Genomic DNA, 22,723 nt, shown 5'->3' with positions numbered 1-22,723 from the left:
CCAGAAAATGATCTCCCTCTGTGGACACGTGCTCCCTACAGTCTAAATGAGGGACGAACGAGTGCCACCCATTTCTTAGCTCTAGAGCTGTGTCAGAGCAAATCTGAACTTCATGGATGGTTCTTTAGCAAGCACGAATCACCCCATATCTGTGAAGTGAATGGGGATATGGTGATTTCCATCAACTGAGGAGTCTGACACGCGCAAAAAATGAGGCTGCTTTTCCCTTTCTAGACTCAGCTCTGTAATTCGTCCTTCCCAAGCATCTCCTACACCCCTGATATCTGCAAAACGGGGACCTGTGCCCCTGCACGGTTTGAAGAAGCAATAACCGTGTGTGTGGGACAGCCAGCAAATGCATCCTCAGCTGGTCCTTTCCCTGTGGATCTGAGTCGCACCTCCTGCGGGGACGAGTAGAGGATATTTTTCTTCTGGAGAGAGGAAGATCAGCCTCCTTCATCACACGGTTACTGTCATAAGGAGTGGGTTGCCCTAAAATGAGCTCAGCAGTCCCCTATCACAGCCTTAGCATCACAGGGTGATCGTGTAATTAAAGATCCTGAGAAATAAAATATTTCTAAACCTGACTTCACACAAGTGCTTACATTCCTTTGCATATTAATACTATTTCTTTACATTGATCAATAAAAACAAAATGTGATTAAAAAGGCCACATCCCTCAGTTTTTTCAGTCCTGTGTGGCAGTCAGTGATCCCAGGGGAAAAAACACTTTGCCTGTCTCCAGCTCAGCTTCTCAAATGCCACATTTGTCCAGGTACAGTCATGAGATTGAGCTGTTCTGGCTCTCAAAATGGTTCGGGACCCGGTAATATTCATGCTCTGCAGATGTGTTGCAATTGTCCCCTCACATATAGCTTCAGAGAAGGGTTACTGAGACCCGGGAGAGAATTTGCAGACGTCAATTTGCTTCTTGAGATAAAAAGTTCACATGACAGGAAAGAAAATACTAATAACTATAAGAGCTCATTGGAGAAAAATTCATAAGCAGAAAAGAAGCCCGTGTTCATAAACGTTAGGAATAATCAGCCTTTGTAAAGAAGAGCACCGTTGTGTGTATCTGTTTATAACGGCCATATGCAATAGGGGGACTCAACCTAGAATTGGCAGTTTTTATACTTGTGGGTGAAAATAGGTTGTGACAAGTTTTTAGTGTGGCAGTATTTGGTGCATGGATGGGGTGGAACTGGACAAAACTCTGCAAGGGGGTTAAACTGCACAACTCACACCAACTTTCACTGGAAGACAGGGGACTAAGCCTGTAGGAAGGTCCTACTCACCACGTGTGCACTTGTATATTGCCTGCATGCACACATACACAGTGACACGTACAGAGTTACACAGACACATTCTTTGCAAAAAAAAAAAAAATTATTGACATCAAGAAAGTATAACCTCAATAAAAGTCCCTTCTCACCCTAAAAAGAAGAAAATGCTTAAAAATATCAATATCATCCACATGAAATCCATATGTTTAGTTTGCTTTACAGTTGAGTTAAACTCAGAAACACTCTACATCTTTAACATCCTAAGTAATTGTGACAGGGTTTTCTTCCTGGACATGAACGAATTCCAAATTCTGAAATGGAGAAAAACAAAGAAAAACCAAAAACCCAGGTAATTAAAGCATTCAAGAAATCTTTTCATTACATTCAAAACCAACCTTTAATCTTTTTTCTTGGCCTGTACCCAGTTTCTCTACTGCCCATAGCTTTTTCCCCTAGACTTCCATGCTCCTCTGAGTCTCAGTGGAAACACCCCAACAGAGGAAGAAGTGAAATCTGTACCTCGGCAGAGGAAAGGCGTGGGCTTTTGCACCGTTTTCTCCCACATCAGGACTGTGCTTAGTCTGATTGCAAAGAGCATGTTGGGGAAGGGAGCAAATAATTAATCCTGAATAATCTCAATCTCCATCATAGAGAGAGATGATATTTGAAATGTGTAGAACTGCTTAGCTTTTTTCCCTTCAATGGGAATTATGAATCAAAAGTACGCTACAGATTCAAGCCTCATTTCACACTGAAAAAAAATCATAACGATGCCCTGGAAATTCTGCCCATGATTTCTCTAACCTGGTTTCTCTATTGGGATTATTCAGATGTCAGCATGTAGTTCCAAATTTTGATGAGGCTTACAGATAGATTATTAAGTGCTCAAAAAATCCCTAAGGGTGATGGTTAATGCCATAGCATGTGCTGGAATTAATTGCATGTTACTGACACTATCTGGATAACATTATTCAAGATTCAGGAATGAAACTACTGTCAGAGAGATTCCTGTGAAAAGCCCCACCTGAGAGGATTTGGCAAAATGCAATTAATCAGGTATTGCTTGGCAAAGTAAGTAAGACAGTCACATGAGGCGTAGTCAAGTCCAGCAGCTTTGTCTGTCCTATGACATCTGCGCTGAGCATGTCTAAAACACACAGCTGTGTACTGTGGGCAACATCTGCATTAAAACCAGGAACAGCACGACTTCTGACTTTTCATCGAAACAAATACTTTGCAGTTTGGGCTGATAGGATTCGTGATGAAAATCTCACAAACCCACATTAGGGGAGATTAAAAATAGCAAAAAGCTCATGGGGTTCACACACCGCTCCTTTGCCCCCAAAACCACCCCTTCCCCATGCACAAGGGCCCTGTTCTTACCTGCAGCCTGAACGTGCATGGAGAGGCTCCTAAAATCTGGAGGAGAGGGTCCTGAAGGTTGTTCCAGCTAAAGATCCCATCATGTTCTTATCAAATCCTTGCTGAAAGATGCATATGAAGAGCAGTGAGTGCATATCAGTTTCAGAACTGACAGCTGTCTATTGCTGTGAGAGAGTCTCCTGCCCCACTTCAACAGCTGTCCTCCACTTAAAAAGTGTGCTTCATTCTCAGCCAACCTCTTCTGTCCTCCCTCTGTGTGCCTTCGACACGTGAACCATCACCCTTATTGATGGACTTCATCTTCCTTGCATTACTTTCTATCCACCAAGAGCTGGACTTCTCCAGCTTTACCGGAGGAAACCTTTACTTAATCCTTCACTGAATATTATTTCATCTTATTCCTCATCCTGGAAAAATGGCAAAGATACATGCATGATGCATATATCCTTGCAGACTCCCATCCTTCTCATCTGATGTATACCTATGCAATGAACATCTGTGTGAACACAGGAGTGACTCAGTCACATCAAAATGAGTTGGCACAGGCTCCTGAGCAGAGCCTGGCGCAAAACTACACAAGCTCCTACAGAGAAAGTCCCTAACTGTTAATATGAGCATGATATTTAGGTACTCTCTACCTTCCTGCCCCCAGGGTGCTCCCCTTTGTGGATGTTACTCCTTCTCTTTAATTTGGCCCTTTACTCTCTGCAGGTGCTGCTGCTGAGTTGGAAAAACCCAGCTTGTTCAAAGCAAGCCAGTGGGAGCTGGAAGCTGGCTCTGCGCCCCGTCTGGCTCTGCACTTTCACAGCTTCTGTTGCAGGGAGCAAAACAAATCCTAAATACTCCTGTTCTTGGTTTAAAAGATTACCCTGACTGTAGGGGTGATGTAACCACAGGGTAGGGTTATGGACACAGAAGAAAATGGGGGGGAAGAGAGGAGGAGCCTTGCCAGGGATCTGTTGGGACATGCTGATCTTACGTGATGGACTGCAATGAAGGGAATCTCCCAAGCTAGCATGAGACGTCTGCACAGAGCAGTGCCATGCAGACATGACAGCACTGACCCCAGGAGCATCATGGAAGAGCCCACCTAAGCTAGTATCATCCCCAGGGTGCAAGCTGCCTGACACAGACCCACCGCCATCCACTTAGTCTCTGAAGTCAGGCCTGGCAGCTGCGGTTGTGACTCGCTGCCTCTTGCTTAGATCTTAGGCAGGTGCCCGTGTGCTGAGAGCATCGTGGTCCTCACAGCGCCCTGGGCTCCTCCCAGCCGCTGCCCGTACTTGCTGCAGAATCATGGCCTTTGCAAACTCACCGACTTCAGCGAGTGAGTCAAGACCAGGGTTGTTCTTGTCAGCCAAAAAGCAGAAGCGTTTTCCTTACCTGCTTGAGCACACTCTGGAGCTCCCTGTTTGACCAAAGATCTGTCAGCAAGAGGCGAGCAGCTTCGGCCGCTTTTGGACAGGAGCTGGGAAGATGAAAGCAACCCTGGTGAATTATGCCCGGCCACAGAGCAGCAACCCACATGCATTACCAACAGCCTTTAAATAAGCCCATCTCCAGCTGGGAGGCTGGCTAGACTTGATGGAGGACTGTCAATAAAACCGTTCTTGCTCTCTCAGCAATGTTACGTGACAACAACCTCTGGGACTGGAACAGGGCAAATGAAAAAGAGGGGAGGATTTGAGTGGAAAAACAGGCATTAAACTGAGCTGAAGGAGTGTTTCTGGAGTGTGAAATTTGGGAGAGGGAAAGAGAAGGGAAATGGCGCCAACCCTTCCCTGAAGTCTGTAGGAACGATGTGGGCGAATCATTTTGGGAGGGCAGCACAGGAACGGGCTCCGTGCTGCCTGGTGAGGACAGAGGAGACGGGAGCATTCGTAATAACAACATCTGCAACCATAAGTCCTTACTCAGCACAAGTTAATAGATACTTGCTCACGTAACAGCTCCGAAACCGTGAGTCATAGCAGTACCTTTTATAATTTTGGAACATTTCATACGACAACCTAGATATAAACCTCCTTGCTGGTTCTTATCGCTGCTCCTGATGTGCTGGACATCGTCCTGCCTGTGGGAGACTCCTGATGTGGGTTCAGTGCGACAGCCCCAGCCTGTCTCAGCCAGGGTGATGGAGAGGTACGAGACCAGACTCAGGACCCTCCCTGTATGATACAGCTTCACAAAACATTGTGTCCTCAAAATAGTCCTCATCAGACTATGAGAAATGGAACGGATAGTGGTCATCAGAAACAACCTGGGACCTGCAAACACCGTACTCTGAGTGTGAAAGGACAGGGATGTAACCATATTCAGTAAATTTTGGGGCATTTGTCTCATATACACAGCAGTTGTTACCAAAGACCTCGTAGCCTGAAAGAAATTAGCAAATTTAACCTGGTCATAAGCTCCAACGGGATAGTGCAGCTCACACACGTTGGTATTGCGTGGAGGACCAGGGGAACTGCAGATAATCGGAAATTCTTGAGCAATGTTTTGGGACAGGAGAACTAGGTTTTATTGCAAAATCACCTCTCTGGTTATAACCGTCCTATGCCCTGTCACCAGAACGACTATGTTTAAAAAAAACTTTGTGGCTGAAAAATTGTTTGTGGTTGAAAAGCCATTAAAAACCAATAAACCCAGAGGCATCTATGATTAGATGGTCAGTGCATGTCTTTGACACTCTTTTTCAAGAATATATTGTTTCATGATGTTTCTCTCTTTCTGAGCTAATTTTCTTTTTTTTTTAATGATTTATTTCTAGTGATGCCAAATACGTACTTTGTGCCATTGTGACTTCAGAGCACACCTCAAAAGAATTTTTCTTTTCAAACCAAAATTACCAGCATCTGGTATCTGAGCCATTTCCAAATTCAGACCATTTTAATTTGAAGGATTTATACTATCTCTGTTTCATACAGCATCTACTGCTACTATTTAGGTATAAAACAATTAAACATGAACTGATGAAGCTGTGATCACAACTTCAGTATGTAAAGTAGCGTATCCTAAACAAAAGTGCTGGGAATAGTGTGTGACTACAGCAGTGTAGAACATGGAGTAGAATATCAAGGACAGCTGATTTGGGGAAAAACTTTCTTAAAAACAAGTTACCTGAAAATCAAAGTTGATTTTAAGGACAGTCTTTTTTTTACGAGTAGCATTATTTGTAAAAATTTGTGGAAAGACAACAGGGAAGATGTCCACTGGTGGCAGTGGCAGCAGTCATCCAAAAAACTATTGACTCAACAAAACACAAACATGAACCTAATCAAAAGGAGATGGTGAGGCCGGGGGGAAGCACGAGGGCAGCACAAAAGATGAGGGTTTTGTACATGCATATCAAATAATGGAGGGAAATAATGTTTCCTCAAAGGACAAAAATATCAAGAACCTTATATACATCACAGGAGATGTCAAGGAATTCTTGGAAGAAGGACTTCTTCAGGTTGTCATGAGTTTATAAAATTGATATCAAGGTGCAATCTTTGGAAGAAATGGGAAATTGGAAATGTGTGGATGAGAAGAACTCTCTTCCACAGAAAAGAATTAAGGAAAGACCTGAGTTCCTTGAAAGATTAATGTTGGTAAAATGTTATGGTAGAATTAAACTGCAAAATTAAATTGTATAACAGAAAAGGTGTAAAAAGTGAATGAACAAAGAGAAACTGGAAGAAATCAGTGATAAAGGGATTGTGAGACGAACTGCAAATCTGATGCTCTAAAGTTACTGAAAAAGATTTTGGAGAAAAGCTTTTAGTGTAGCCAGTAGAATTATTGAGAAAAATGATAATATCATCAGTGAAATAATGTTACTTGAAAATGCTATTTTTCAGACAGCTGGAGAAGAAAGATTAAAAGGACACCAGACATCACAATAAATCAGTAAGAGTAGCTTGATTTTCAGAAACACCAACAAAAAAAGAAGGTAATATTCAATATTTTGGCAACTTGGATTAAAAATAACGAAGAGTGAATGAACACCATCATCACTATGAAGCCCATGTCATAGATGAGGATATACGTAGGAGATGGAGACAATTATTGAATTGAGGTGCTCCAGGAAGGAGAAGAAACCACAGCTATCAGATAAACTGCTGAACCGTTGATGCCTTTCACTCAGCATACACCTACAAAAACCATGCAGAAAAAGAAACCTCAGCTTTGAAGGGCGCTGGTCAGCATTCGAGAAGAACATGGGAAAGGAAAAGATCCATAACTCACTTGTCTGTAACCTGGAAGCTCTTTCTAAAACATGAATACAGAAATGATCAAACGTGTTAAACTAATGATTTACAGCTTCAAATGCAACAAGAGACCAGTTCAAAAATACAGGTGAAGAAACATTTGTCAGGTGGCAGAAGAAGTATGTGCCAGGGAGGCACTACACAGACATGCCAACCAAACCAACTGGTGGTGGAGATAAGGGAAGTGCGTCCGCAAGGAAACTGAGGCAGATTAACAGAGAAAACTCTGCAAAATATTAACAAGGTGCAACATGGCATGGTGTTCTCCATGGTGATTTGGTCACCATTGAGACCTCCTCTGTTCTCTATTTCTGCTGGCTGTGGTGCTGGGAAGGAGGAGGCTGGTAGCGTGGGACTCAGCATCGGTGTGGGGAGTATGGGGCCTGCATCCAACCTAGGCAAGAGCCCCCAGCAGAGGTGTTGGATCTAGTTATTACCATTAGGGAGTGGGTGAGGCTCTTTCTGATGTAGGACTGGACAAATCCCAGTCTAAAATTTCCTGTTTATCTTCACAGGCTATACAGGGAAGTGGGAAAAGTTAGCTAATTGGTGAACTAACAGGTTCAATTCACTAGAGGGGACATCTCTTTCATGTCTGCTCTATGGGAACAGTCTGAAATGCTATGGCTTGAGTAAGTAAGATTACTTCTGGATGTAAATTGTTGGGGTTTTTTTCATAAGAATTGAACAGCATAAAATCTTTGGGGACAGAAAGAATGGAGTAAAAGGAACAATTCAGGTTTTGGACATTGTAGGAACTGAGGAGTTTCTCAGAAGGAATTTGTGATACAGACAGGAGAAACACACATCTCCAGAATTTAGTAACTCCTCGCAGTTTAGTGAGTCATTGCAAACAAAGCTCATCACACAAAACAGTTCAGACAATTAAGGTACGCACAAGCCCAGTTGTGCAACACTTTGCTGAAGTAGTAAATTAGCTGACGACTGGTCTGAGGGATCCAAAGCGGGACTTTAGGCAGAAGTTAATACCATGCAAAACAACGAAGACTTAGAAGAGGGCTGGGTTTCATGTTAATTGGGCTTGTTGAAGAGTGGAAGCATATAAAAGCAGCAAACTGACCGATGTTCGTTGGCTGAGCTCCAAACTAAACAAGGAGGCCACTTTTAATGACTGAGAGTCTCTCTGCTGCCATGAAACAAGTGGTAGATTGTAAGTGGTTTATCAAACGATGATGGAGAAGGCATGTGAATGCCTTTTCACAACAGAAAACAATAGGTTACTTGTATAAGGTATTTTAAAACAAAGACAGATGATAGGAGAGGTGAAAGTCTAGGAAGGAGAATACATGGCCAAAGACCATGTAATTTTAACACCAGTTTGGCCAGAAATGGACATATAGTTTGGCAAGGGTTGACAAGCTTTTGCACAGGGCTGTACAGAGCATGGATAACAAGCAAGAGAGAATTACTACCATCAAAACTCAAACTAAATCCTAAAAGAAAAAGTGGTAAAATATGTTGGGATTGCTCAGTTGTTGTAAAATATATGTCAGTAGACCAGGGGAGATACTTATAAATACATATATATATGTATATTTTATATATATGCTTCATCACAGCTGCATCTTTGCCACTTGAAGTGGATGTCCCAACAGTAAGATGAACAAATCTGAACATTAAAGCAAAGCACAATCCCATTATATTGGCGGTGCTTGAATCTCGGACCTGACCGTCATGATTAGGTTTGCAGGAAGCTGTGAGTGGGAAGCCCAGGTGCTAGAGAGTCAGACTGCCTACTGACAAACCCTGTTTTGAGGGCTGGAATTTTTAACAGGGTTTAAGATGTTGGTCCTTCAGTTCTGTTTAGAATTTCTTAAAATTCAGCCAGCAAATTTCCTGAGGCCCCTTTACAAATCCCACCATGGATGGCTTATGTCTGTTTCCAAGAAACCAGTGCTGAGGATTTGTGTCTACCAACAGGCTTGAATTTTTTTGGCTCTCTCAATGTACAACCACAGGGAAAGAATAATGCTTTACTATGGCTTGGAAGGGTATTGGGAAGACTCTGGGATTAATCTGGCTTTGCACAGAGTGCATGGGCTCAAAAATGCCTATGCACAACCCTCTCCATGCCTTCTGCCCCAAACTCACCCATTTCGGCACAGGCTTACTACATTATTTAGCATGTTGCTTGTCAAGTAAGACTTTCCCAGGTGTGGGTTGGACATGATGAGGTTCCTCAGAGTGTAACAAGCTGATGTCATGATCTCGCCATAGCTGTTGGTATTTCCAGACTGGAATGACAGGAGACGTGATACATCTGGGAGCACCTGGTGAGCTAAAGAGGTGGAATGTTCCAATCAACATTTAAATAAAACCTAGCACAAGTGAATGATACTATTTGTGTTAGCGCTATTCAGTGCAAGAATGCAGTGTTATCTCTGGAAAGAGGCACTAATAATGTTGGACAGTAATGGCACAGTAGTCATCACTTGATTTTCAGAGACAAAATGAATGCTGAAGGGCTCTGGAAGGGCAATGATATTGGTCATGGGTAGTCAAGTCCAACTCAGTTCCCAAAACACTATCATCCTCATGATCCTGCAGATTTGTCATTGTCTATAAAGCATACCACATGCTTGTATGGACTTTGAGATAGCACACATTTTGTTAATTAAGCCTGCAGATATCACCTGTAATTGTCCTTTTGGCCAGAAGTGACACTACTTTGCCCAATTTCGGAGCTTGGCTAAGTCCTATTATGGGGTTTACAAAACGAGGCGGGCAGATATTAGAGAGTTAGAAACTAGACATTGTTCTGGAATCCACTGTGGTGGAAATTACTTACCCATGGTTTTGTGGAGAGCAGGATGCCGGGACATGTTGCTCAGCAAAGAAGCCCCAGACCGGACAACTTCAGAGCTGTTGGACTGGAGGAGCCGTGCTATGCGAGGCAAACCTTTTTCCTTCAAACCAATCAATTGGCTCATTGCGCTGGACATCTAGGAGACAGAACAGAGATGTCTCATGATTTCTAATGCTGGGAGGACACAACAGGAATTATGTATGGGGCCAGACAAACATGACTACACTATAAAATAAGCATCTGTATAATACCTTCTTCTGCTACCATAATCCCACTTACTTTGTCATTTACCCCTCTTCTCCACAGGTATTTGCAAAGTCAGTCTCCCATCTTCTGTGATACGCCTGGTGCTTCTGTCCTCTTTCTGGAGCCTGAGTGGGGACAGTTGCTCACCCAACTGATATTCCCAAAAGCTGGAGAAGTTTTACCTTCATGTCCACGTTGCCCTTGCCCTTCACAATGCCCTTGCAGCTCCCTGCCATGCCACAAGTAATAGGCTGCTTCGGAATAGGAACAGCTAATCATACCTTTAAAAAACAAGCTGGAGACCAAAAATACCCATCTTGGATCCTGATCTCATGTTTGCTTACGTAAATCTAGAAGATCTCAGGATGTAGCCAATGCAGATGAGTGTTCATGGACATTGAAGCACATACCCTTAATAAATTGCCTTCTTATTGATAGAGTATAAACTGAACTTCTCAGCTGCTGCCCCACCAGAGAGGCTGCTGGAGATTGTCACACCACCAGTGACACATGTCCATCAACAGTGACACGGGGATGGAGGGAACGGGCTGGAAGGCAACCCTCTTCCAGTGGGCTGAGACCCAATTTCCCTTCCATGCTCCAGGACACGTGTGTGCCACATTACAGATTCACACCAGCAGGACTGGGATATGTAAAGCTGAGTCTGAGAAGAGATTCAGAGTTCTCCTCTATAAGCTAAAGGGTTCTAGTAAGCTTTGTAAGCTTGTCCCCAGTTTCCCTTTCCTTCAAGTGACAGCAAACCCAGCAACCCAGCCCAACTCCAGCTCTGAGCTGGAGTAAGACCCTTGAAAGGAGAAGCCGCTTCTGCACATCCAGGCAAATTCCAACCATTCCCTTCCAGAAGGCTGAAATAAGTTGCTTCAACACTGTCAGAGCTGGTTTTTGTTTGTCTGTTTTCTTCCCCCCTGCCCAAAAGACATTCTTGTGTAATGATCTTGATTGCGGAAAGCCTTTTCATTTCCATGGAACACATAGTTCCAGCCCCATTTCTCTCATCAGCTCTACCCATACTGCGACAGCCTCTCTCCACCTTGTTAGTGCCACTGTTTAGTTAAACTGCAAAAAAAAAAAAAAAAAAAGGTTCCCAAAGTGTTCCACATTGAAAGACTTGTAACAAAAGCTCCCAGGAGATCAGAGCTGGCAGGTTAATACTGTCCTAGCAGTGAAGGCTCCTTTCATGAGTCACTCCGTGTTTCTGGGTGGAACGCTTCGCACATGTGACACGCCTCTCCTACGTATGAAATAATTATCTCTTTATCTCCCTAGCCATCTTATTTAAATTGGAATTGATGAAGTTCGACATAAACAGACAAGTCGAGGTTTGTCCATGTGAACGCAGCCTGTGAGGACATGCTCACGGTAGCGATATTGGGCACAGCAGAGCTGCTGTCGTGACGTGGCCCTTGCCGTGCCCTAGCTCCTGCAATACCCACAGCATCATGCAGCCCATGTAACCTCCATGCTGCCGTACCTACGGGTTAGGACATCTATCAGAGCTATTTTACAAGCAGCTCTGATGTGAGGACAAGCCACAATCCACAGCACAACCCACCCTGTTATTAGAGCCACCTCCCACTTAAAAAACGCACACAGGCGGTGGCGCATGCACATCCTTTCTCTCTCCATTAATGACATCTGTCCACATGCGCACATCTGTGCACATCCTCACCGGTGTCCTGGGGGGAGGGCACCAATAGCAGTAGATGGTGGTGGTATGACCAACCTAGAGGAGCCTCTGGAAAGTGTATGGATCTGGGATAGACCCTTGGGATGCTGATTATAACTCTCCATGAGACCCTGTTTTTGGCATTAATAAATACTTCAGCTGCAGCATCCGCTGTGGAATGACTTGCAATAGTGCGCTGAGGTTTAAGGAGGACATTTTCCTCTCTGATTACTCTAAGGTGCTGACACATTTGGCTGAGCGTGTGTGTGGAGGAGAGAGGAGTGCTTACCAGCCCTCGGCTCGCAGTGAGGTTCTGCAGGGCTCCAGCACAAGCTTCCAGGGTGGCATCCTTCTTGCTCTGATCCATCAGGGACAGGTAAGTGCGGATGGCATCAGAGTGGTAGAGCCAGGTGGGTCCTTTGGGTTTAAAATCCTCCTCTGGAAGGGGGACACCGTACTCGTCATTCTACAAAGAGATGAGAAACTGGAAGCTCAGATCCTGCTCCTTGCTTGCAGCCCCTGCCTGGGGCTGAATATCACATTTCCAAGCCCTCTGCAGCACATCTTACCTCCATTTTACCACTCCTGCTATTGAAGCAGCCTGTGAGAGTTTTGTCCATATAAACGCTCCGGGCCATGTGGTTGAGCTGGGTGTATTTGTTGGGAACTTCGGCATCCAGGCGGTAGGAGAGGTTGTGCAGGATGCAGATGCAATTCTCCACAGACTGAAATCACCCCCAGAATAAAAATGCAAGCATCGCATTAGGCAGAAAAATATGGAGCAGCACCTGCTATAGCTACAGAGAGGACATATACTATGCCATAATTAGCTTTCTTTAGCAGTTATACTGTATAAGCTCCTGACCCTGCTTAAGGTAGCAATGGATGGGCAGGAAGAAGGAGGTAGAGCAGACATGAATGAAGGCCACATAGCCCAAATGCTGTACTGTGGATCTCAGTGACTGACTCACTGAACCCTGTTAGGTCCCACTGCCACAGACAAGTTGATAAACAGGAAAAGAGAGCGTGAGTACAGAGGGTGGTTACATCAAACTGCCCGCCATGAAATGCCAAATCTTGAAAGTCTTCCTCTTGCCTTAGTCAAGTTCCAGTGACTGTTGGAATGACTTTGTCCAAGTCACAGTTACAGATTAGGAGACATTTTTTACCAAGAACAGGCTTTTAACCCTCCTTTACCTGGATGTCAGAATGCCCAATGTAAAGAGCAAGGGAGAATTGTCACTAGATACCTGTAACCAACACCAAATTGTGTGGTTACATTTCCAAAGAGCTGTGTTCATTATGTGCTGCTGAAACTGGTCTTCTTGCAAAAGCTGTCCCCAAAAGAGGATTTGCTCAATCCTGAACTCATTTGAAAGAATTTTGGTACTTTGCTGGGCATTAAGGACTTTAGGGTTTCTGGCTAGTATCACAGGTGTTGAACTCCTGAAAATGTGTCTATAAACACTATTTTGCCCAAGGTAAATGCCATTTACACATAGCAATCAGAGTCACAGTTAGGGGACTGGCAAAAAGATGCCAGCTCCTGGCTTCTTGCTGAATGTGATGCCAATCTGGGGCTTATATACTTGAGTCCTGCTGGATGAAGAGATGTGGTGGTGGGAAGAGCAAGAGATGGAGGTTAAGATGCTGGAAGGACTCCAAGGTGGGAGGGGAAGGGAGGAAAGCATATTGGGGGCTCAGGGGCCAAAATACTTTCCTGTGTCTCTGTGTTTGGTAAAGGGAAATTGTAAATCCCACCTCTACTTCAGGCCCAGAGCACAGAGGACTTGCAATCCTCCAACAGATCACTCTGGGATTTGGAAGGACTAGAGCAGCCACAGAGTCCAGTCCCCTCTTGTGTTTGTTTGAAAGGGATTTTTGAGATATTCCCAAAGTTGCAATTATTAACTATGGGGCTGAACTCTAGCAAACAGCTTGGGGTGAGCATCTGGTACCTTATCATCAGGTCGGTTAGAAGCCACACAGTTCTGGGCATAAGTCATGACTGAATCGATCAAGCCAGGGTAATTCCTCATGGTCTGGCGCCCCATGTCTGCAGAACTCAAGTTTCTGAAGAAAGCCATTGCAGAGCATGTCAGGAGAGAAGGAGGAGAGAGGATTAGTTGGATTCACTTACTAGTCTCTATGGGCTCTGTTCTGGCTATGACTGTAGTTGAATTTAAGGATATTTTTGTAGATTCAGCAAGGCTGCTGTACTGCTCTCATTTTGAAGGCCTTCTGTAGGACTGCAGTAGCGTATAGCTCTCTTGTTGCTCTTTAGGATTGATTTCGTCTAGGAAAATGTCCTGTTAAGGAGCTCTGCATAGAAGACATCCTCCTAGTGAGAGTAACTATCAGCAATATTTTGCCTTAGAGGCTGTGCATGTGACATTACACAGACTCATCACTCCTTGGAGGTCTTTCCAAAGAAAAGACTGAATGAAGACCCTCTGGGATTATTGTGAAAATCAGGAACGTGCAAACGGTTATAAGCATGGAGCTACAGAGGGTCAACAGCAATATTTGCATGGGAAATGAGGGCAGAGATGCTGAAGAGCAGCAATTGCTCTGACCAGAGGGATTGACCAGTTTGTAATGTTGTAATGTATTCCTGAGCACTGGTTGCTGCCAGGACAGGGGAGTTTTTCCAGTAACAGGAAATGTTTTTTGTTGTTTTGTTGTTTTTTTTTTTTTCTTCCCTGTTTTATTGCCTTGTAGCTTGCAAATGAAAAACAAAGAGAGGTTGGCAGTCGTTGTGAGATATTCACTCCAGGCGTTCCAGAACTGGATTTGATGTTCACTGTGATTTGCAGCCTCCTCATTAAAATGAATTCATCTGCAATCCAGAAATGCTTGAGCAGCAATGGCTCAAGCCCAGGGCAAAGCCAAGGCTGTTCTCATCTCTGCGTTATGATGTGGCAGGGCAGTGAATCAGAGCAATCCCGGCTCACCCCTCGGAGCAGGGGCTCCTGACCCAACCGCCCTGCTTTCCTTACTCAGCTTGCTCCCCAGTCCTGCTCCCCCCAGCCTTTTGAGCTCCCTCGCTGACCTGCATCTGGCAGTCTTCACTGGGGGTGTTGGATATTACTGCCACAGACTGGTAAGTCTCAGGAGACAGAGCCTGCCTTGAGTTAAACTCCACAGAAAGCTCCTTTTACCACGCTATCATCATACTCTTTCCCTCATTTTAATGGGCTATTTCGTGGCATCGGTGGGTTGAAATGGTCTTAAAAGTGGAGCACCTCATACGCGACGTACACCACACATCCCGATGTGCAACTGCTCAGGGAAGATGCCTTCCAAGACAGGGAAGGCAGCAGCACTCGGTATCTTTCAGACACAGCTCCCAGCCACAGAAGACGATAGTATCATGTCTCAAAAGGCCCCTACCATATTCACTCATTTTGTTTCATAAGCAGATACAGCTCCTACTAGCTGCATGTCTGGTAAGGGTGCGGTCGGTGCTGCGCTCCCTCGGGGAGAGCTTCAGTTGATGAAAGTACCTAATTATACAGGGTATTTTTTTTTTCCCCACTTGTTCCCTGTGAGACAAGGAGCTCGCATCCAAGTGGAGGAGGGTGGCAGGAGAAACAGCAAGTTGGGGCGAAGATCCTCTACAAAAGGGCTCTGGCTTTCCCGTGAAAAAAATAAACTACTCTGGGCTCAATCTGCACCTCCTCTTTTGTAGCTGACCTGCCTGATGAAATGAGCCAGGAAAAGTCCAGGACAATGGGATTCCTCTGTACTGAAACAGTTATTAAAATCAGTGGGAAAATGCTTGTTTTCCCCACATAGAGAATTCTGTCTTTTTGTCACCTAAAACCCAAACCAGTTTGTTTTCTAGCAACCAAAATTTTCTCTGGAAACCTCAAAAATCTAAGGGCAAAAAGTGTCAAGTTTCCTGGTCTGAGCTGGACACTGTCAGGTTTCAGTATTGCAGCTCTCTCGTGACAAAGCAACTTATATTTTTTGAGCAGAGACTTAGCAAGAACAAACTTCTTTAAAAAAAAAAAGCTACCAGGAAAATATTTTACATGTAATTTTTTCTGCACCTTCTCTTAGTCAGGAAAACTTTCTCAAGAGAATTTTTTATTACTACAATTGCAGTGAGCGTGTCTTTAGCTTATTGTAAGAGGACTTAGACAGCTTCAGCTTTTGTCAACAGACACAAGCTGCAGTAGGTCCCTGCTTGATGACTCACCTCAAACAACCTGTGGCATTGAAGAATACTTCTGGGTCAATAATTTCTCTTGTCCTATTGCAGCTGCCATCAGACCAGCCAGAGAAAGGGATGATAACACAGTCTGTTAAGACGGGGAGGGCCTCCTGTATCAACTCTTCTTTCAATTCATCAGTGGAAGAGAGGTTCCAGAGCAGTCCTAGGAAGGAGGTGGGAGACAAGCTCAAGCAGAGGGTCACCACGCATTAGAAATTTTCTTTAGGTCAGAGTGAATTGCAGCCACAAAGTCCTTCTTCACTCCATCCTGCTTTGAACTAAGGGTGCAGAGGCTGCCCTAAACCCTAGTCTCTGTCCATTCCTATGGGAGACAGGCAGGATGGGCACCAGGAGCATGGTATCATGTGGAGATGGGCGTCTAAGCATCCTCCCTCCTCCCAAAATTGTTTATTGCCATTAGGTTGCAGGGGGAAGGCATTTCTCCAGGGATCTCGTAAAGGCTTGCACACAAGACCTGTCACAGCTGAGGGTGACCTGCACCAACAAATTCACGTCAATCCTTCAAGAAAAGGTGAGACACCAATGAGATAACCTGCCCAACCATATTGGGATTGCCAGCACCCTTGGCCTTCCCTGGGAACAGCACAGGGGCCAGGGCTGCAGGAAGGCATGGGAATGGCAGGGTGGCCACAGCTGTGGGGGGAAACCTGGGGCAGGTGCTTCCCCAATGGGCACTTATGATGTGAGGAACCCTTATGGGACATCGAAGGGCCAGGACCTCCTCTGACTTCTGTTTTAGGTTGCCATTTCGTGCAACAGGAGCATAAAACATTCTCTTTACGGTATGGCAGCACGATGGCTACTGGGCTACTGGTCCTTTGCTTTGGAGCAACATGGACCACAGGCAGGGAAGAGCATGGTCTTTGCTGAGGGCTGAGCAGTCTGCTGTGTACCTGTCAGTTGTTTCTGAATTTCAGTGTTCCCCGTCCTCCGTAGGAGGCTCACGCACTCCCTTATTCCATTCTGCCGCCGGGTTTCTATCTTGTTGGTTGGATTCTTGAAGACCAAATTTCGGAGGGCTCCAGCTGCCGCCCGCTGAACATTCTGGTTTGTGCTGCGGAGCAGCTCAACGAGCTTGGCGATTCCCCCCAGCCGATAGACCTGTACCAGGAAAGACATGCTGCCATCAGCACGGTGTGCAGAGCATCGCTGGGACAGGGACAACTACAACTGTCATGGCAATGCAAGGAGTCAACATGGCACATACTCAGGAGAGCTGGAAAAGCAGACCTGGCAGTAAAGGTTGGCTAGAGCTTGCAGATGGCATGTCTGGTTCAGGCCATAGGTCATGAGCACAAAGGTGCTAGCCTTGAGGTTGGAGCTTAAACTCTAGAAGTGGATGTCTATGAGTAATGGCCATGGACTGAATCCTTTCCTGATGTAAATGTGCTCGCTCCCACAGACTTTCACCTACCTCCATCAGTTTGCATCAGGTGAAAATGTTGCTCTGCCTATCTGTAGAGGCCATTTATAGCAATATAATGACATGATGTGGTAATTTATCTGCATCCCGGAATCACAGGCTGAGCTTAGAGGGATGGTCATGGTACAGTGTAAACACCCTCGAGATCAGCCAGAAGCAGTACTGGGCCATACTGCAGCACTCAACAGGGACAGCATCGGAAAGGGGTGTGAACCCCAACCTGCAGGACACCACACACATGCCGGGGAGGTTTGAAGGCAAATTCCTCCAGGTGAGCTCTCCAAAATGATGAGGCTTCCTGCTGTAGGATGTCCTCTGTACCAGGTCTCCCGGGGACATGATCCCGCATGGAGCCCTTCCTGGCACAAACCAACCCATCGGCTGGAGATTTGCTGACAACAGAAAATGAATGAGCACCTTTTAGAAAGGAAAGAAAACAAGTGTACGCTCGGATGACTCACATACCTGCTCTAACACATCTTTCTGGGAAGCGATGGGACAGGCCAGTGCTCAGAGACTGTTTACAACGGTAACGAAGGGTGTGGTCACCCCACAATTAGTGACTGTAATGTGGGCTGGGGTACCTGCACTCGGTTCAGCTGCAGCAAGGGCACAGAGGTACATCCCCACACTGCGCCAGCATGTCCAGCTCCACTATTATGCCAGGAAATGGAAAGCCACCTCTATAGGAATGGCATCTTGATAAACCCATGTTTGCATGACTGCAAACATGCCAGGGTGGGGATAAACTTTTGTGACAGTCTTGCTACAGCAGATCCATCCTTGAGACTGCCTCCTTTGCTGCACGTTGGCATGAATTTAGTAATCGGAGAGTAAAAGCGTAAGAAAAATAAGCTGCACTGTAAGAAGGGCTTCTGTTTGATCAAATATCTTTGTACATGATCACTAATTAACCCATTGGCTTAGATGGCTGAAAATGGCTGAAAATGGCTGAAATGTCACTGAGCAATGCACAATGAAAATTACAGTGGGATTTAGGGCAATTTTGTGTGGCTCTGACACTGCAGCTCTGAGATAGCAAAAGATTCATGTGGAACCGGGTGCAGCTGCATGCAGAAGAGGACACTGCATCTGGATGGCTGCTCCCGTATTGCCAAAACCCGTCAATCTGTGTCACAGCAGCTTATGGTGGTAATGTGGAAACAGTCTCCTCTGCTGCCTGGTAACTATTCCCCTGTGTTAAAATCCTGACTGACTGCTATTAAGAGAAAGTGGCCACTAATAGTTGAAAAATCTACTTAATTAATTCCTAAGTGTAACTAATGAGGTATAAGGCTCCATCGTGAAAATCAAGGGGACCTACGGATCCTTGGTACTGAAGAAAACCAGTTTTATCCATCTCATGTGCCATCACATCCAGTGTGACAGCAGAGCTCTGAAGGTGTTTGCTCACCTCTTGCTTGGCAGACTCATCCTGGAAGCAAGTGTGCTGGAGGTAGTAAGCACCCATGGCCTGGTATTTGTCATCAGAGGAGCACAGAAGTTGTATGGCTTTCTGGATGGTCATTGTACCGCCGTCTATCTCATCACCACATATTCTGTGTTAAAGAGAAATACAGCACTGATTGAGTGCTCAGCCAGAAGGGCTAGGTCAGTACTGGGAATTATTAGGAAGGAATCAATTACAAAATGTAAAATATTATCACATCGCCGTGTAAACCACATGTTGCACCCCTAGTGCATTTCTCTGTCTCAGAAAAAAGAGATGATAAAAGTGGAAAATATACAGTGGAGGACACTAAGACTAATAAATTATGGATCCAGTCTATCCAGAAACAAAACAGAGAGAAAATGAAAGCTCGGCTGAGGTGCTAGATGTCTAATCATGTCTAAAGTGGAAGGTTTAATGAACAGAGAACCAGTATTCACTGTTCCTCAAATAAAAGAATTAGTGGACAAGAGTGAAACCATCTGTCAGGTTATTAGGACTATCTAAAGTAGGCAGATGTTTTTCCCGCAGCATGTGTTCCTTTGACGTGAGATGTGGTGGAAGCAAAACTGCGAGAGCAGTTGATGGTCCTGGGAGGCTAGAACAGATCCCTTAGGAAAAGGTGACAGGCATGTCTGGAGTGATGGGATGGACAAATAATGAGTTTATGAAATAATAACAATAGCACTGAGACATCCTGCTCCCAGGGTATGTTTACATTGGTAGTCTCCAAGCTCTTCATAAAAGTTGGCCACTGTCATCATCCCCTGTTAGAGGTAAAGAATGTGCCTACAGACTCCAGAGGAAGGACATGAATACCTCTGGCTTGGAGCAGGATGGAAACCTTGGGGAAAATACAAACACCTGAAGATCTGTCCACTTGTTTAGAGATACGAAGGTCCTGCTCTCTTTGGCTTGTACTTATTTAGCATCATCTGTGATGTTTTAACCACATAAAATTAGAAAAGGGTACAAACTTTCAGACTGATGAAGGGGCTCTGCACTGCAAAGCTTGTCTGTCTTTCCAATTATATCAGTTAGTCCAATAAAAGTTACTATCTCTTCTTAGCACCCTTGCACCTTAGGCCTGCAGCTGGCTGCAGCAGGATCTCCGCTCACGGCAGCAGCGTCTGCGTTAATTTGCATCAGAGTAAATGACCACACAAAGTTCAGGCCTGAGAAGAGTCAAAACCCAAACTCCTGTTTGGTTATTACTATTTCAGCAGTGACGGGATACAAATGGGAAACGCTTTGTTAACAGTGGATGAAATCAAAAAGCGGGGGGGCTTTGCTAGGACAACTAGGTCATCATTGTGCCTGATTGATGTTATTCCTTCTCAAGATCCAGTTGCGACTGATGGCAAGTTTTACCTGGAGACTGGGAGATCAGTTCCTGTTTGAACCACATTAATTTGTACACAAACTCTTGCTCCATGTCATACTAGTGAGTGACTATGTAGAGGGGCTGATCATCTTCAGACAATCCGATAGACTAATAAAACAGTGTTTTTTAGTAAGTTCTTTAAATGAACCTGTTACATTTGAAGTATTAAATACTATTACAAGGGAGTGGCTTCTTCTAGGCACGGGATATACAGACTCATTTTGATTGTGCCAAAGAAATGTTAAGAATAAAGGTCTAGAAAGGACACCCAAGTGTGGTCACCACAGCCAGCAGCTTAATAAGATAGAATATTTTGTCCTTAAGCATCCAAACGTTCACCTCCACACAGCACGGGCCAGTGAATAATATCCACAATTCTACAGCAAATTTCATACAAAATATCAAAAGCCAACTATTATGCTGTGACACTGGAAGACAGCATGAAAGACTCTTTTGTCTCCCCTACCCTCACTGGTATAAAGTTGCACCCAGTTTAAATTACTCATTTAAGCACTTGTGTAGTCAATGGAGAGAAACAGGTGCTTCCAAAGAACAGCTTGCCTTTGTGTCTTAGACATTTTTCCTAAGACAGGAAGATCTGCCCTCTGGAGATACCTCTGCCTCTGTTGGTATACAGGAATGATAGACAACAGTCTTGGATTGGACCTTAAGCATTCAATGTCTAAGGTTAGATGAACCTCATTCCACTTTTATTTCTACACTAACAATAAAACATCACTTCATCATATGATTTTTCATCAGTTTGAAGCTCTATGAAAACTTGGCTCCAAGAAACTTCCATTACACTTGCAACAAGGAAACACAAAACTGGAAAGACAAAGTTTAAGCTAGAAACTATGGAACCTCAGAAATCTTTGGTCCAGGATGCTGTGATTTTCTCTTAGTCTTTTTCACGCTCCTGAGACACACAATAGAGCTGAGACACCGATGGATCCAGAATGAGTAGCACCAGAGGGACTTCTCCTCTGAGAATTCAGACCTGGGCTGGCAGTGTGGGGAGGGAGGCATATTAATAAAAATACCAGGTCAGTGGCCATGCAGCATATGTAATCATGGTGGATTTTTTTTTCTTTTTAATTTACCAGATTGAGAAAACCCCTAAATCAGGCGCACTTTTTATGAGAAAGAAGGATGTCCACTTGGTCCAGCTACTCAAGGAAGGCAATTTTCTACACATCCACTCTGTAAGAAGGCCAAACCCTCCTTCAGCAGGGAAAAACTAGGCATCCAGGTCCAGTTCTGTGTGGGAAAAGATGGGAAGGTTCCGTTTCCCCTGCTGGCTCACCAACAGGAGGAGTTCACAGAGGGTAAGCAGCCAGGGTCAGTCACGCCGCCTGAGAAGAAGCAGTGATTTCTCTTAGCTGAGAATACAATCACCCTGGCAAAGCCCGTGCTAACGGGAGATTGTTCATCAGCCAGTCAGGGATATTCCTAACCAGATCTACACTACAAGAACAACAGCCTGCTCCAAGACAAATTCTTGGACTGTGGCCATCTCCAACCTGGGCCAATGTGCCTAGCATGAAGAGCTCCAAAGGTTGTTCTTCTTCCACAAGAAAGAAGCAATCAGAATAGGGAGAGACCTCAATTAGAAATGATTCAACAGGAGACAAATTAGATGATCAGATTCAGGTGTGGAAGGGAAACAAATACTTAAGAGGATGAGTATCACAGAAAGGCAAATTCCCTCATTTGATACTAATGACTTTCGTTCACTTTGTATTAGCAGATTGGTTTGCGTTAATCAGATCTAAGTCTCCATCCTGGTTGTTAAGGCTACAAGTCCCAGGAGAGGAGGAAGTCAGAAAACTCTAACAAATTCCATTGTTCATTAATAAAATCAGAGCGAAGACACTCAAGACAGAGCGTCTAGCACATCCAAGCCTTCCAGAGTCAGGCCACACTGGAGCAAACCTGACAGCCATGCTCCACGCCAAGCAGCCATGTCCACCATGGCACCAAGGTTTTGATGCCACTGAAAGCTCAGCTGGAGCTTCCCCTCAGGCTTTGCTTGGTGGGTAGATACCAGGGAAGATGGGAACACTGATGGGAACAGATGACACTGAGCCAGGGAGGAGGGGATCCTCACCATGTGCAATGATATGAACCCTGCCAGGACAGCATCACGCACAGCTCCACAGCAATTGCTTTGGATGCAAACGCACAATGCGGACCAGTCCGTATCACAAGGAGCCAGCACTGTGAAATAGTCATTTTTAGCGGCAGTTTATCCCAAATAAGAAGAAACCAAAATGAAGGTGCCTATCATAGTACTTGGTTCTGCTTTCATTGTGTGGCATAGCCCTGGAGAATTTATGTTTTGATACTGATCTCCTTTATTTATCCCAGAAGGAGATCTATCAGAAAACACCCTCAGTTCCTTTTCTGACTCTTTCAATAACTTTTGTATGTTTTCACTGTTCATAGTTGTCCTGGTTTCAGCAGGGATAGAGTTAATTTTCTTCCTAGTAGCTGTACAGTGCTGGTGTTTTGGATTTAGGATGAGAACAATGTTGATAACACACC

General features: G+C 44.7%; 1 protein-coding gene across 1 annotated transcript in view; it reads right to left on the bottom strand.

Moving 5' to 3' along the window:
• Window positions 1-2,698: 2,698 nt before the first annotated feature.
• Window positions 2,699-22,723, bottom strand: part of PKP1 (plakophilin 1) — a 51,504-nt gene continuing 31,479 nt past the window's right edge. Inside the window, exons 4-13 of the mRNA XM_009281881.1 lie at window positions 18,757-18,901; window positions 16,813-17,020; window positions 15,884-16,061; window positions 13,638-13,752; window positions 12,249-12,404; window positions 11,969-12,145; window positions 9,729-9,882; window positions 9,032-9,218; window positions 4,053-4,137; window positions 2,699-2,770 (exon numbers count right to left, since the gene is read on the bottom strand). Of these exons, the coding sequence (XP_009280156.1) occupies window positions 2,699-2,770; window positions 4,053-4,137; window positions 9,032-9,218; window positions 9,729-9,882; window positions 11,969-12,145; window positions 12,249-12,404; window positions 13,638-13,752; window positions 15,884-16,061; window positions 16,813-17,020; window positions 18,757-18,901 (1,477 nt within the window). The remainder of the gene's footprint in view (window positions 2,771-4,052; window positions 4,138-9,031; window positions 9,219-9,728; window positions 9,883-11,968; window positions 12,146-12,248; window positions 12,405-13,637; window positions 13,753-15,883; window positions 16,062-16,812; window positions 17,021-18,756; window positions 18,902-22,723) is intronic.

This window comes from Aptenodytes forsteri, unplaced genomic scaffold (genome assembly GCF_000699145.1).
Source record: "Aptenodytes forsteri isolate BGI_AS27 unplaced genomic scaffold, ASM69914v1 Scaffold213, whole genome shotgun sequence".
NCBI lineage: Eukaryota > Metazoa > Chordata > Aves > Sphenisciformes > Spheniscidae > Aptenodytes > Aptenodytes forsteri.
Note: the sequence above shows the minus strand (reverse complement) of the source record. Positions and strands in the feature narration are given on the sequence as shown.